General features: G+C 65.4%; 1 protein-coding gene across 6 annotated transcripts in view; it reads right to left on the reverse strand.

Moving 5' to 3' along the window:
* The window catches only part of MTA1 (metastasis associated 1), a 33,507-nt gene extending 19,570 nt beyond the window's left edge, over window positions 1–13,937 (reverse strand). For 2 of the 6 annotated variants that reach the window (XR_013996350.1, XR_013996351.1), the window contains exons 1-2: window positions 13,832–13,937; window positions 587–654 (exon numbers count right to left, since the gene is read on the reverse strand). Coding sequence is in view for 4 of the 6 variants with exons in the window: in XM_081097508.1 (XP_080953634.1) it covers window positions 587–654; window positions 13,832–13,859 (96 nt within the window). In the remaining 2 variants the exon portion in view is untranslated. The remainder of the gene's footprint in view (window positions 1–586; window positions 655–13,831) is intronic. The other 4 variants (XM_081097507.1, XM_081097506.1, XM_081097508.1 and 1 more) reach the window with 3 other exon arrangements.
* Window positions 13,938–15,018: the final 1,081 nt, after the last annotated feature.

The following is a 15,018-nucleotide window of genomic DNA, read 5'->3' on the forward strand; positions in this document are numbered from 1 at the left end:
CTGTCCCCCCGCCCGCCAGCCCCGTCCCCCCGCCCGCCAGCCCCGTCCCGCGGGAGGCTGTCCCCCCGCCCGCCAGGCCCGGCCCCCCGCCCGCCAGCCCCGGCCCCCCGCCCGCCAGCCCCGTCCCCCCGCCCGCCAGCCCCGGCCCCCCGCCCGCCAGCCCCGTCCCCCCGCCCGCCAGGCCCGTCCCGCGGGAGGCCGGCACCCCGGTTTCCTCCAGGACCCTCCCTGGGGGGCTTCCGTGCTGCTCCGGCCCCACACTGACGCCCCCCCCCCACCCCGTGCCCCCCCTGCGGGACCCCCGCCCGTGTGCAGCGCCCCGGGTGTCCCTGCCTGTCCCTGACCGGGCGCCTGTGCCCCTCGGGACGTGGTTTGGGGGGACGGGTAGGCAGACAGGGGCCAGGCCCCGCCCGACAGTCCCCGCCCGACAGGGCTCAGAGGCAGGGGCGGCTTCTGTCTCGTCGGTGAGAGTCGCCCCAGGGAAGGGTGCACCCCCTCCCCGCAGGGCCGGGCCACGCACACACTCATTCCCACACGCGCATACATGCACACGTGCACACACAACATGCACGTGTGCGCACACTACCTTGTTGAGCTCCTCGATCCTCCGGATCAGGTAGGGGTTGCTGGAGGAGTTCTCGAAGTAGACGTAGTCTGCAACAGCACAGAGAGCGTCACCTGCCGCACGGCCCCAGTCACGGCCCGCATCCCCCCCCAGGTCACAGCCCCCCATATCACAGCCCCCACCCCCCCAGGTCACAGCCCCCCCATATCACAGCCCCCACCCCCCCAGGTCACAGCCCCCCCATATCACAGCCCCCACCACCCCAGGTCACAGCCCCCCCATGTCACAGCCCCCACCCCCCCAGGTCACAGCCCCCCCATATCACAGCCCCCACCCCCCCAGGTCACAGCCCCCCCATATCACAGCCCCCACCCCCCCAGGTCACAGCCCCCCCATGTCACAGCCCCCACCCCCCCAGGTCACAGCCCCCCCATATCACAGCCCCCACCACCCCAGGTCACAGCCCCCCCATGTCACAGCCCCCACCCCCCCAGGTCACAGCCCCCCCATATCACAGCCCCCACCACCCCAGGTCACAGCCCCCCCATGTCACAGCCCCCACCCCCCCAGGTCACAGCCCCCCCATGTCACAGCCCCCACCCCCCCAGGTCACAGCCCCCCCCATATCACAGCCCCCACCACCCCAGGTCACAGCCCCCCCATGTCACAGCCCCCACCCCCCCAGGTCACAGCCCCCCCATATCACAGCCCCCACCACCCCAGGTCACAGCCCCCCCATATCACAGCCCCCACCACCCCAGGTCACAGCCCCCCCATATCACAGCCCCCACCACCCCAGGTCACAGCCCCCCCATGTCACAGCCCCCAGCACCCCAGGTCACAGCCCCCCCATATCACAGCCCCCACCCCCCCAGGTCACAGCCCCCCCATATCACAGCCCCCACCACCCCAGGTCACAGCCCCCCCATATCACAGCCCCCACCACCCCAGGTCACAGCCCCCCCATATCACAGCCCCCACCCCCCCAGGTCACAGCCCCCCCATGTCACAGCCCCCACCCCCCCAGGTCACAGCCCCCCCATATCACAGCCCCCACCCCCCCAGGTCACAGCCCCCCCATGTCACAGCCCCCACCACCCCAGGTCACAGCCCCCCCATATCACAGCCCCCACCCCCCCAGATCACAGCCCCCCCATGTCACAGCCCCCACCACCCCAGGTCACAGCCCCCCCATATCACAGCCCCCACCACCCCAGGTCACAGCCCCCCCATATCACAGCCCCCACCACCCCAGATCACAGCCCCCCCATATCACAGCCCCCACCACCCCAGGTCACAGCCCCCACCACCCCAGGTCACAGCCCCCACTCCCCCCAGGTCATGGCCCTCACCCCCAGGTCACAGCCCCCCATATCACAGCCCCCACCCCCCCAGATCACAGCCCCCACCCCCCCAGGTCACAGCCCCCCATATCACAGCCCCCACCTCCCCGGTCACAGCCCCCACCCCCCCCATGTCACAGCCCCCACCCCCCCCATGTCACAGCCCCCACCCCCCCCATATCACAGCCCCCACACCCCCGGTCACAGCCCCCACCCCCCCCATGTCACAGCCCCCACCCCCCAGGTCACAGCCCCCTACTCCAGAGCCCTATCCCCCACATGGCTCACGCCCTCAGATCTGGAACAGGAGGGAAGGGAGGAGGTGAGGCCCCTCGCCGTCCGAAGGCCCGGGTCCGCCCGCACAGCTCACAGCCAACGGCCGAGTGAGAGGCTCACCTTCGCTGGAACCGGGGTGACGCCTCCATCCGCCCAAGTGCCAACACCGGGCCCCACTCGGCAAACTAACAACGAAGGCCCAGCCCTGAGCACACGATGTCCCCGCGGGCTGCCTGGACCCCGGGGAGGGCCCAGCCGTGACCACGAACCTGCGGACGTGCACCTGGAGGACACGCCTTCGGGCCCACCTGCCGGGCCACTGAGATCGGCTCCTGGGCAGACGGGCTCGCCGCCCAGGTCTGCGGGCGGCTGTCTAGGTGCCAGCGACTTTCCGACCTCGGACCCAGGGCAGCCTGACCGAGCACCAAAGCTTTCACTCCAAGGAGCTAGAGAGAGCCAGGTAACCCCGAAATAACGATCCACACTGCCCCGAAGGGAACACGCCCGCGCTCCCCACAGCGGGGACCCAGGCCAGCCGCCAGACCTGCGGCGAGCCCAGCGCGGCCCTGGCTCCGGACGGGCTGGCAGACCCCGCGGCCTCCGCAGGCGGCGAGGGCACGAGAAAGGGCTTCGTGCCCACAAACCCGGCAGCTCGGACGAAACGGGCCATCGCTTCGAAGACGCACGGCCAGGCTCCCGCGGAAGACCAGGCGACCCGCACGGGCCGAAACCTCCCCACGCCACCCGGAGCGCACCCTCGGCCCAGAGGGCGCATCCCAGCAACTCCAGCTCAACATTCCGGAAAGCAGAGGGGACCGTCCCCAGCAGGCCGCCCGCCAAAGCCGCTGCCGGTGGGCGGCTCCCAGGCCCCCACCCTCTCACCAGCTGCAGAGACACTGGGGTTCCAGGGGGACCCAGGCTGCTCCAACACGGAGAACCATGTCCACAGAGCACAGCGACCAGCCTCGCAGGGCAGGGGGTAAGACAGCGCCACCCACATCCTCTACAACAACCCACAGAATAAGCCTGATATGCCGAGTGCCCCAGCTTTCAACCAGTCGCTATGACACGCACTGACCACCAGGGGGCAGACACTCCGGCTAGTACAGTGGTTCTCAACCTTCCTAACGCCACGACCCTTTAATACAGCTCCTCAGACTGTGGTGACCCCCGACCATAAAGTTATTCTCGTTGCTACTTCATAACTGTCATGTTGCTCCTGTTATGAATCATCATGTAAACATCTGATATGCAGGATGTGTTTTCATTGTTACAAATTGGACATAATTAAAGCATAGTGATTCATCACAAAAACAATATGTAATTATATGTTTTCCGATGGTCTTAGGCGACCCCTGTGAAAGGGTCGTTCAACCCCCAAAGGGGTCACGACCCCCAGGTTGAGAACCGCTGGACTAGTAGGTTAGCCTGCTGCTGGGCCAATTGGGACTGAGACGGGCCGGACATGCCCTGGAGCCCTCCGGCGCACCGTCTGGCCTGTGCCCTCTCTCAATCTGGGACCCCTCGGGGGATGTCGGAGAGCCGGTTCCAGCCCGATCCCTGCAGGCCAGGCCGAGGGACCCACCGGTGCACAAATCTGTGCACCAGGCCTCTAGCTCCTGATAAAAACTTCCTTTTTCTTGCCCCGGCTGGTTTGGTTGTGGATAGAGCGTCGGCCCGTGGACTGAAGGGAGGGCCCTGGGTTCAATTCTGGGCATGTGCCTCGGCTGGCGACTCTCACATCCCTGTCTCTGCCCACACCTTCTACTCTCTCCAAAAATCACTGGGAGCATCCTCAGGGGGGATTGACAGCAAAAATGCATGTTGTGTTGTTTTGGTTTTTTGGTTAATCCTTGCCCCGTCCATGGGTTTTTAGAGATGGAAGGGAGGGAAGGGGAGGAGGAGGAGGAGGAGGAGGAGGAGGAGGAGGAGGAGGAGGAGGAGGAGGAGGGACACATCGACTGGTTGCCTCTGTTCCCACCCCAACCAGGGCCTGGGATCGACCTGCACCCCAGGTGCGTCCCCTTAATCGGGAATCAAACCCGTGACCTTCAGCATGCGGGCCAGGGCTCCCGATAAAAACTCCTAAGCAAACGGGGTCACAGGAAACTGGAACGCGGTGAGGGGCCTCGGGGAACACCCACAGCCTCACTCAGCGGGAACACACGCTCCGGTCCGCAGGCTGCCCCACTGCCCAGACCCCACAGGTGCCTCCCACGCATGCGCTCAGCACGTGTCTGCAGTGCCCTCCACAGCTGCTCCAGGAACACGGAACACCCCCATCAACTTCACGAAGGTCCACAGGTCATTCAAGACCCAGCGTCCGCCCTGGCGCTGGGGCTCAGCCGGCCGGCGCGATTCGCGGCGAGAGGGGCAGCAGGAGGCAGCGCCAATCCATGTTTCTCTCCCTTCCTCCAGGTAACAGTCGAGCTGTGTGTGTGCGTGCGTGTGCGTGTGTGTGTGCGTGCGTGTGTGCGTGTGTGCGTGCCAAGCAGAATTTTATTCAGACGAAAGGCTCTGCGAATGATTATTTATTTACATTGATTTTATTGTGAGGGTATTACAGATGCCCCCACCCCACCCTGCTCCTGCCCCACGATAAACTATTCTTATTTTTCACTTTATTAATCCTCACCTGAGGCTATTTTTCCCATTGATTTTTAAAAATATGTTATTATTGCCCTGGCTGGTTTGGCTCAGTGGATAGAGAGCGACCTGTGGACTGAAGGGTCCCGGGTTCGATTCTGGTCGAGGGCACATGCCCGGGTTGCAGGTTCGGCCCCTGGTGGAGGGTGTGCAGGAGGCAGCCGACCAATGGTTCTCTCTCATCATTGATGTTTCTATTTCTCTCTACCTCTCCCTTCCTCTCTGAGGTCAATAAAAATATATTTTAAAAAAGAAAAGAAAAATACCCCCGCTGGTTTGGCTCAGTGGATAGAGCGTCAGCCTGTGGCCCAAAGGGTGCCGGGTTCGATTCCAGTCCCAGGCCCTGGTCAGGGCTCGTGCAGGAGGCAACCAATCAATGTGTCTCTCTCACATCGATGTTTCTCTGTCTTTCCCTCTCTTCCACTCTCTACAAATCAATGGAAAAATATCCTTGGGTGAGAATTAAAAATAATAATAATAAAAAGTAGCCCTGGCCGGTTTGGCTCAGTGGATACAACATCCGCCTGCGGACTGAAGGGTCCCGGGTTCGATTCCGGTCAAGGGCATGTACCTGGGTTGCGGGCACATCCCCAGTAGGAGGTGTGCGGGAGGCAGCTGATCGATGTTTCTCTCTCATTGATGTTTCTAACTATCTCTCTCCTTTCCTCTCTGTAAAAAAATCAATAAAATATATTAATAATAATAAGTAAAAAATAGGTTTGTTTTTTTTTTTGGTTTTATTGATTTTGAGAGAGAGAGAGAGAGAAACATCAATGATGAGAGGAAAAACTCATGGATCGGCTGCCTCCCACACGCCCCCCACTGGGGATGGAGCCCACAACCTGGACACCTGCCCTGACCGGGAATCGAACCCTGACCTCCTGGTTCATAGGGTGATGCTCAACCACTGAGCCACACCAGCCAGGCCCTGCCTCTTTAAAATTATATATATATACATATTCACATTAACCTCAGAGCTTCGATCTATGAACCAGGAGGTCAGGGTTCGATTTCCCATTGGGGCACATGCGGGTTCTGGGCTTGAGCCCCATTAGGGGGCGAGCAGGAGGCACCTAATGGATGATTCTCATCATTGATGTTTCTCTCTCTCTCTTTAAAATCAATAAAAAATATATATTTTCTTAAAATCTACATTCCTTTAAAAAAAAAAAAAGGCAAAACCGCAAACCATAGAAATTCTCCCAGAAAACAGGACAGGACCCTGTGGCCTTAGGCACCTTCTGTAGACGCTGCAGAGCACGGCCTGGGCATGCGCATGGAGGCCTCCCCCTCAACGCCGCACCGCACCAGCAGCTGGGAGACGCGGGGGGGGGGGGGGGGGGGGGGGACCCCTGCGCTGCTGGGAGACGCGGGGGGGGGGGGGGGAAGGGGGCCCCCGGGCGCTGCTGGGAGACGCGGGGGAAGGGGCCCCCGGGCGCTGCTGGGAGACGTGGGGGGGGGGAAGGGGACCCCCGGGCGCTGCTGGGGGACGCGGGGGAAGGGGACCCCCGGGCGCTGCTGGGAGACGCGGGGGAAGGGGCCCCGGGGCGCTGCTGGGAGACGCGGGGGAGGGGGGGGGAAGGGGACCCCCGGGCGCTGCTGGGAGACGCGGGGAAGGGGACCCCCGGGCGCTGCTGGGAGACGCGGGGGGAAGGGGACCCCCGGGCGCTGCTGGGAGACGCGGGGGGAAGGGGACCCCCGGGCGCTGCTGGGAGACGCGGGGGGAAGGGGACCCCTGCGCTGCTGGGAGACGCGGGGGGAAGGGGACCCCCGGGCGCTGCTGGGAGACGCGGGGGGAAGGGGACCCCCGGGCGCTGCTGGGAGACGCGGGGGGGGAAAGGGGACCCCCGGGCGCTGCTGGGAGACGCGGGGAAGGGGACCCCCGGGCGCTGCTGGGAGACGCGGGGGAGGGGACCCCCGGGCGCTGCTGGGAGACGCGGGGGAGGGGACCCCCGGGCGCTGCTGGGAGACGCGGGGGGAAGGGGACCCCCGGGCGCTGCTGGGAGACGCGGGGGAAGGGGACCCCCGGGCGCTGCTGGGAGACGTGGGGGGAAGGGGACCCCCGGGCGCTGCTGGGAGACGCGGGGGAGGGGACCCCCGGGCGCTGCTGGGAGACGCGGGGGAAGGGGACCCCCGGGCGCTGCTGGGAGACGTGGGGGGAAGGGGACCCCCGGGCGCTGCTGGGAGACGCGGGGGAGGGGACCCCCGGGCGCTGCTGGGAGACGCGGGGGAAGGGGACCCCCGGGCGCTGCTGGGAGACGCGGGGGAAGGGGACCCCCGGGCGCTGCTGGGAGACGCGGGGAAGGGGACCCCTGCGCTGCTGGCGGAATGCAGATGGTGCGGCCGTTACTCAGGAAATTAAACATGGAGCTGCTTCATGACCCAGCAGTTCCACGTCTGGGAATTTATCCAAAGAAACCCAAACACTAACTCGGAAGACTCTGCGCCCATGTTCACTGCGGTGTCATTTACAACAGCCGGGACTTGGGAGCCGCCCACGGCCCAGCAACACGCCCGGGGATGAAGATGTGGTACAAACCCACGTGGAATACGACTCGGCCGTCAAAAAGGTGAGCCCGGCCAGCGTGGCCCGGGGGCTGAGCACCAACCCATGAGCCCGGAGGTCGCGGTCCGATTCCTGGCACAGCCCGGGTTGCGGGCCAGGGCGGGGCGTGCGGGAGGCAGCCCATCAGTGATGTTGCTCTCTCATCAATGTTTCTATTTATCCCTCTCCCTTCCCCTCTCTCTCTAAAAAAAATCACTAAAAAGGTATTTTAAAAAGTAAACAATTCCATCTTAAAAAGGAATGAGATCTTATCATCTGCGACATGAATGGACCCAACCCAGCGGGTCCCAGCGGGGCACGCCCCCAGAGGGGGCCCTGTGATTCTAGGGGGGCCATGGAGAACGTGCCATTGACAGTGAGCCTTCTGCCTTTCCTGTGGCTCTCGGGGCCCCCCCTGCAGCCTGTGGACACAGACTGTGACAGATCTACGCCTCTGAGCTCCCTACGGCATGTTCTGAAGCTTTATTGCTATTTTTTCACATCACTGCGTATTATTTTTAACGGTTTCTTAGTGGTTTCTGCCTCGGGATTGAACTGTCCTCTCGCCCTTTTCTCTCTCTTTCGTGGCTGCCGTGCTCTGTGGACGCTTGTTCAGACCAAGTTCCTGGCCTTTCAGGCTTCTCCACGTGACCAGGAGTTCACTCTTTGAATAATAAGAATTCTGTGTCACAAGGCGGGCGGGGGGGGGGGGGGCACCAGGATTTTAGAGGTGCTTAGGTGGGGGCCCTGACCCGTTTGGCTCAGTGGACAGAGCGTCGGCCTGCGGACTGGGGGGTCCCAGGTTCGATTCCGGTCAAGGGCATGTACCTTGGTTGCAGGCACATCCCCAGTGGGGGGCGTGCAGGAGGCAGCTGGTCGATGTTTCTCTCTCATCGATGTTTCTAACTCTCTATCCCTCTCCCTTCCTCTCTGTAAAAAATCAATAAAATATATTAAAAAAAAAAAAAAAGAAATGCGTAGGTGGGGTTTGGCCAAAAAAAGGTTGGGGACCACTGCCCTAGAAGGTACTATGCCAAGTGAAATGAATTAGAGTAAGAAAAATACTGTATGATCTTACACGTGGAATCCAATGAGCAAAATTAACAAACAAAACAAAACAGAGTTATAAACAGCACAGACTGATGGGACTGGGTGGAAAGGGATTGAGAGGTAGATTGGGGTGACAGAAGAGTCCCAGGGGTCTAACGCACGGCCGGGGAACCAGTCAGTGACACTGTAATAACCACATACATGCAGGTGGCGCTGGAGACATCGGGGTCACTTGATAAACCGTACTAGTGCCCCGGTGCATGGAGCCGTGCACATTGAAAGGAAATGAATTAGAAGGTGGCCAGAGGGGCAGGACTGGGCAAGACGGGCCAGACATGTCCTGGAGCCAGGGTCCCTCCCAGCATCTGTGAAGTGAGTGGGGTCCCTCGGCAGGTGGGGTTCCTCGGCCTGGTCTGTGGGGATCGGGCCAAAACCGGCTCCCCGACATCCCCCGAGGGGTCCCGGAGTGTGAGAGGGCACTCTGCAAACTTGCTGTCGTACAGGGTGTGGAATGCAAACGCACGTGTGCAGTAAACCAGATTCGGGCTGACAGTGCCCCAGCAACAACATAACCCACGGCCGAAGGTGGAATCGCACAGCCCCGTGAGGAATCAGGCTCCTCTCTGGTTTCAGGGTGCATCACCCTAGAACTGCCACTGCCAAGTCGCTGCAGCTCGGCAGCTCCTGTGTTGAGTGTCTGCACCCTCGTGGTCAGTGCGTGTCACAGCGACCGGCGGATGGTAGGAGGGACACTTAGCATATTAGCCTTTTACATAGACTAGAGGCCTGGTGCATGAAATTCAGGCACAGGTAGGGTCCCTAGGCCTGGCTGCCGATCAGGGCCGATCAGGGTCTTCCAGCTGCCAGCCAGGGCCTCCCCTCCCCCGCTGCCGGCCGGGGCCTTCCTTCGTTCCACACTGACCCCTGGTGGTCAGCACACATCATAGCAAGAGATCGAACTCCCGGTCAAACTCCCATGGGGACAATTTGCATATTAGGCTTTTATATAGAGAGATATATAGATAACCACTATGCTGATACAAAATAATACAAAATAACATCACCTGCGAACTGTAAAAAGGGAGGGAAGAAGGAAAGAAGGAAAGAAAATTACCCGATTTTAAAAAACAGGCCAGAGATCTGTGCAGACACTTGACCAAGGACACATGGCCGGCAAATACAAGCACATCAGCCCTGCCGGCCGTGTGGCTCAGTGGCCGAGTGTCGACCTAGGAACCAGGAGGTCACAGTTCGATTCCCAATCAGGGCACATGCCCAGTTGTGGGCTCGATCCCCCATGTGGGGCGTGCAGGAGGCAGCTGATCAATGGTTCTGTTATCATTGATGTTTCCATCTCTCTCTGAAAGCAAGAAAAAAATTTTTCAAAAAAAACCAAAACAAAACAAAAAAAAAAACCAAAAACACATGAGCCTGGGCTGGTGGCTCAGCCTGTTGGCGCGTCGTCCGTCCGTCCGTCCGTCCGTATGCCCAAAGGCTGCAGGCTGGACTCCTGGTCAGGGCACAGGCCTAAGCTGTGGGTTCAGTCCCGGGGGGGGGGGGGGGGGGGGTAGACACATGTATGCCAGGCAGCCTAGCAACACTTCTCTACCACACTGATGCTTCTACCCCTTGCTCTCTAAAAACAAAAACAAAACAAAAATATCCTCAGTGAGGATTTAAAAAATAAAAACACAGGCGAAGACACCCCACGCCACTTACCACCAGGGCGATGGACGCGGCCGGTGGTGATGCCCGCACACCTGGCAGGACGCTGCGCAGACGGAAGCCGACCAGGCCCAGACCTGGCGGGTGGGACCCTCTCAGACAAACCACCCCGCGGCACGAGACGCGAGATCCCGCGTCCACGTGAGAACGGATCGCCCAAAGCTGCACCCAAAGCTGCACCCAAAGCTGCACCCAAAGCTGCACCCAAAGCTGCACCGGGCTGGGGCCTCCTGGGGAGTCAGGCCAGGAGGTGGCGCCCAGGGGGGTCACCGGTCCCTCACGTCAAATCGCTCCCTGCACCTGGCCCGGCTGCGTGGGTCAGGGGTGGAGCGTCGACCTAGGAGCCAGGAGGTCAGGGTTTGATCCCGTCAGGACACAGGCCCGGGTTGTGGGCTCCATCCCCAGGGGGGCGTGCAGGAGGCCGCCAACCAGAGCTCCTCTCATCACTGCTGTTTCTCTCCCTCTCCCTCCCTCTCTGAGATCAATTAAAACATAGATATAAAAAAGCGCTCCCGACCCGGGCACGGATCCCCACGGGACAGGAGCCGGCGCAGCCTGGACGCTCAGCCTCCAGAACCCGACACATCCCCTTGTTTGTGAGCCACGAGGCCACGGCGCTGCCACGCCAGCCCGGGCGCTGACGGCACCCGCATGTCCACGCCGCGCGGACGCCGGCCCCGGGAGGAAGGGGCCGCGGGGCGGTGGGAGCCGGGTTCCCAAGGCGCGTGCGGGCCGTTCCCCAACGGGGCCCAGGCCAGCGGGTGGCGGAGCGGGCAGCGCTCACAGGCCCTCCAGGCCGCGGACCGGACCCCCAGCTCCGAAGCGATGCGGTTAAGCAGGGGAGCGGGCCCTCCGAAGGCTCCCCTCCTGCGGCAGGCGGGGCCACACAGGGGGCCGGGCACAGCGCCCCTCCCGGGAGGAGGACGGAGGCCCACCCGCCCCAGAAACCGGGGCCTGCGGGGGGCCCTGGCGCGCACGGGGAGAGCAGGCGGCGTCCCGTGGGCATCCGAGGGGCCCAGCCCAGGACCCAGCGCCGGCAGCCACCCATCAGGCCTTCCCCACAGGCCACACCCCAACATGGGCAGCTGCCCCCAGCCAGAGTCCCCCCAACCTCAGCCACTGTGAAGACGCAGCAGCACCCCAGTCCCGGAAGGCTGTGCCAGCCCCACCTGCCGCGGGCCCACCCTGCCCCCTGGGGCGCCCACCCCGTCCACGGTCAGGGCACTGAGGAAGGCCCTGCAGACGTGCAGGGCACAGGGGCGCCTGGGCCCTAAGGGTCCTGCCCGGGGACACGCTCCCCACCCCGGACGGCAGCTTCTTTTTCTAATCCAGGAGCTGAAGGGCCACTCTTCCCCGTCAAGGCCCGGCGGCTCCGTGGCCGTGGCTCCGTGGCCGTGGCCCCGTGGCCGGAGCCTCCCCTGCAGGCCAGTGCTAAGCCGGGGATTCACATACACAAACGCCTCACCTGGTCCAAAGTTTAAAACAAAACGAAAGCGGCGTCTGTGAGAGCGGCAGGGACTGACGTAGGAGAGCAACAGGGCACAGTCCACCGTGGGGAGCGCCGGCCGCCCGCCCACCCGCCCGCCGGCGGGAGGGTCTCCCGTCACTTTCTCGGGTGTATTTTTAAAAGAACAAACTACCCCTCGGAACGGGTGTCCGTTTCCTGGGACAGAAGGAAAAAGGAAACCGGAGGGAAAAGGCGACGGCGACAGGCCCGGGCCGCCCCGCACACGGGCACCGCTGCAGCCCGCGGAGCCCCTGCCCCTGCCTCCGTCCGGGCCCCCCGCCCCGCACACAGGTTGCTCCCTCGGACAGAGGCCTCTGTCCACGGCCAGGTCACTCCCCTGGGAAGACCAGGCCCCGTCCCCTCGCAGGCGGACCCACCGCACCCAGCTGGTCGGGGGCACAAAGCTGCAGCCACGCCTTCGCCCCCCCGGCCCCCCCCCCCGGCCCCCGGCCCAGGCCACTGGCTTCTGCCGGAGGTTTTCAGCGTTTATTGGGGCCACACAGTCTTAGGATGTGGTGCCCAGAAGCTGTTTAGCTGAAACTCAAATCTAGCCGGTGCCCCTGCTTCCCTGCAGAAGCCGGCTCCTTCGGAAAAGGCTCTGTTCTCAGGGTCCCAAGTGGAGACAACGCGGGTCCCGGGGTGCCCAGGCCAGAGCCCACTCCGGACAGAGCGGCCGGGCCTCCAGACGCCCCTCCGCCCGCGAGATGCACTTCCCACCGGATGCTCACCTGCCGGCGCCCTGCCCACCGTGAGCACCCAGGGGGCCCGCCGTGACCCGGCCCAGCCAGCACCCAGGGGGCCCGCCGTGACCCGGCCCGGCCAGCACCCAGGGGGCCCGCCGTGACCCGGCCCGGCCAGCACCCAGGGGGCCCGCCGTGACCCGGCCCGGCCAGCACCCAGGGGGCCCGCCGTGACCGCCCGCCCGGCCCAGGGGGCCCGCTCAGAAACCCGCTACAGGCAGGGGCTCCCACAGGGAGCGGCAGGGACCCCAGGACCCCTCAGAGGGGGGCATGCAGACCTGGGACTGGCCAGGCCCCCCTGGAGGAGCCGTCCACACCCCGGGAAACCGAGGCACAGGAGGATCTGGGGGTGGTCAGGCCCCCACCGAGTTCTCAGCCAGAGAGAGCCACAGGCCAGGGCCGTAGCCCACGCGCGAGGGGAGACCCTGAGTCCCCCTGCACCCCCCTCCCCGCAGGCACAGGCAGCTGCGGGCCCAGCACCCTGCCCTCCGGGGCCTCAGCGCCTCCCCCGGGGGCTGGCTGCTCCTTCACTGACTCAACACGCAGGGCCAGGCTGGGGTGGGAGGGGGGCACCGGCCAGAGGGGGTTCTGGCTGGGGGGGGGGGGGCAGGTGGGCCGCAGGGGGTGGGCTGCGGCCCCAGGACCTTGTCACGTGGGCAGGAGCCAGGGGGGCCTCAGGCCAGGCTGGGGGGGTCCCCGGGAGGTGCCTAGGATGGCGTGGCGGGGGGATCGTGGGGGGGGCAGGATGGGGGAGCCCTGAGGCCAGCGCTGCGGGGAGCAGAGGCCCAGGGGTCGGGGCGGGGGCTGTGATGCGGTTCCCTGGGGCGGGGCGAGGAGCACCCTGGGGATGACACTCCTGCCTCCCCCCAAAGGGGGCCAGGTTCGCCCACCGCCCAAGGCCCCGCTGGACGGAGAGCGTGACCCCGAAACCCAGGGGTGGGCGGCCTGGGGCGGGGTGACGCGTTGAACACGAGGCTGGGCCCCCGCCGACACCCCGGCACAGGGCACCTCCTCCCGCCAGGCCGGGGCCCCCCCGAGCCGGTCCTGGCCCCGCAGCGGGAGCGGCCCCCGGCTCCGCCAAGCGCCCCCTCGGGGCTGGGGCGCCGGAAGGAAGCAGCGAAAGTTCGGGGTTCGGGGCCTCCGGGGCGGGGACCCCGAGGCGCCCCTGGCGGGCCCGGCCTGGCGGCCCATCGCAGGCCGCTCCCCGCCCCCCGCGCCGCGGCCACGGGGACCCCAGACCGCGGCCCCGGAGGCGGGCCACGTGCTCCCGCGGGGATCGGCTCGGGGGGGGGCCCGGCCCGAGGATGCTCGGCGCCCCGCGCCCGCCCGCCGCCCCCGCCGGCCACGCAGGCGCCCCAACAGGTGGGCCGCGCGCCCCGCACCCGCGCGGATGGGGAGGCGCCGGGGGCGGCGGGGCGCGGGCCGGGGCCTTACCTCCGACCCGGTACATGTTGGCGGCCATGTCCGGCGGCGGCGGGGCCGCGGGCAGCGCGGGCGGCGGGGCCGGGAAAATGGAGGCGCGGGCGGCGGGCGGGGGCGCGGGGCGGGCGGGCGGTTTAAAGGGGCCGCTGCCGCCGCCGCCGCCGCGGAGGCCGCGCAGGGACCGAGGCCGCGGGCGGGAGAGGAAGAGGCGGGGCCGCGCGGGGGAGGGGCCTGGTTCCCGCCGCCTCCGGGCTCGGGCCTCCCCCTCCCGGTCCAGGCCGCTCCCCGTGCCCGGTGCCCCCTGTGCCCGGTCCCCACTGTGCCCGGTGCCCCCCGTGCCCAGATCCCTCCTGTGCCCGGTACCCCCGTGCCCAGATCCCCCCTGTGCCCGGTACCCCCCGTGCCCAGATCCCCCCTAAGCTCAGGTCCCCCCTGTGCCCAGATCCCCCCTGTGCCCAGATCCCCCCTGTGCCCAGATCCCCCCCTGCCCAGATCCCCCCGTGCCCAGATCCCCCCTGTGCCCGGTACCCCCCGTGCCCAGATCCCTCCTAAGCTCAGGTCCCCCCCGTGCCCAGATCCCCCCTGTGCCCAGATCCCCCTATGCCCAGATCCCCCCTGTGCCCGGTACCCCCGTGCCCAGATCCCCCTGTGCCCAGATCCCCCTATGCCCAGATCCCCCCTGTGACCAGATCCCCCCTGAGCTCAGGTCCCCCCTGTGCCCAGATCCCCCTGTGCCCGGTCCCCCCTATGCCCAGATCCCCCCTGTGCCCAGATCCCCCCGTGCCCAGATCCCCCGTGCCCAGATCCCCCCTGTGTCCAGATCCCCCCTATGCCCAGATCCCCCCTGTGCCCAGATCCCCCTGAGCCCAGATCCCCCTGTGCCCAGATCCCCCCTGTGCCTGGATCCCCCCTGTGCCCAGATCCCCCTGTGCCAGGTCCCCCCTGTGCCCAGATCCACCCTGTGCCCAGATCCACCCTGTGCCCAGATCCCCCTGTGCCAGGTCCCCCCTGTGCCCAGATCCCCCTGTGCCCAGATCCCCCCTGAGCCCAGATCCCCGTGCCCAGATCCCCCTGTGCCCAGATCCCCCCCCCCCCGTGCCCAGATCCCCCCTGTGCCCAGGTTCTGAGGCTCCCAGGGGAAAGCTGGAGGCAGAGGGGTGGCGCCCCCTGCACTGCTGGGAGCGAGGGAGGGGTGCAGG

Source organism: Myotis nattereri (assembly GCF_964212035.1).
Source record: "Myotis nattereri genome assembly, chromosome: 1".
In the NCBI taxonomy this organism is placed as follows: Eukaryota; Metazoa; Chordata; class Mammalia; order Chiroptera; family Vespertilionidae; genus Myotis; species Myotis nattereri.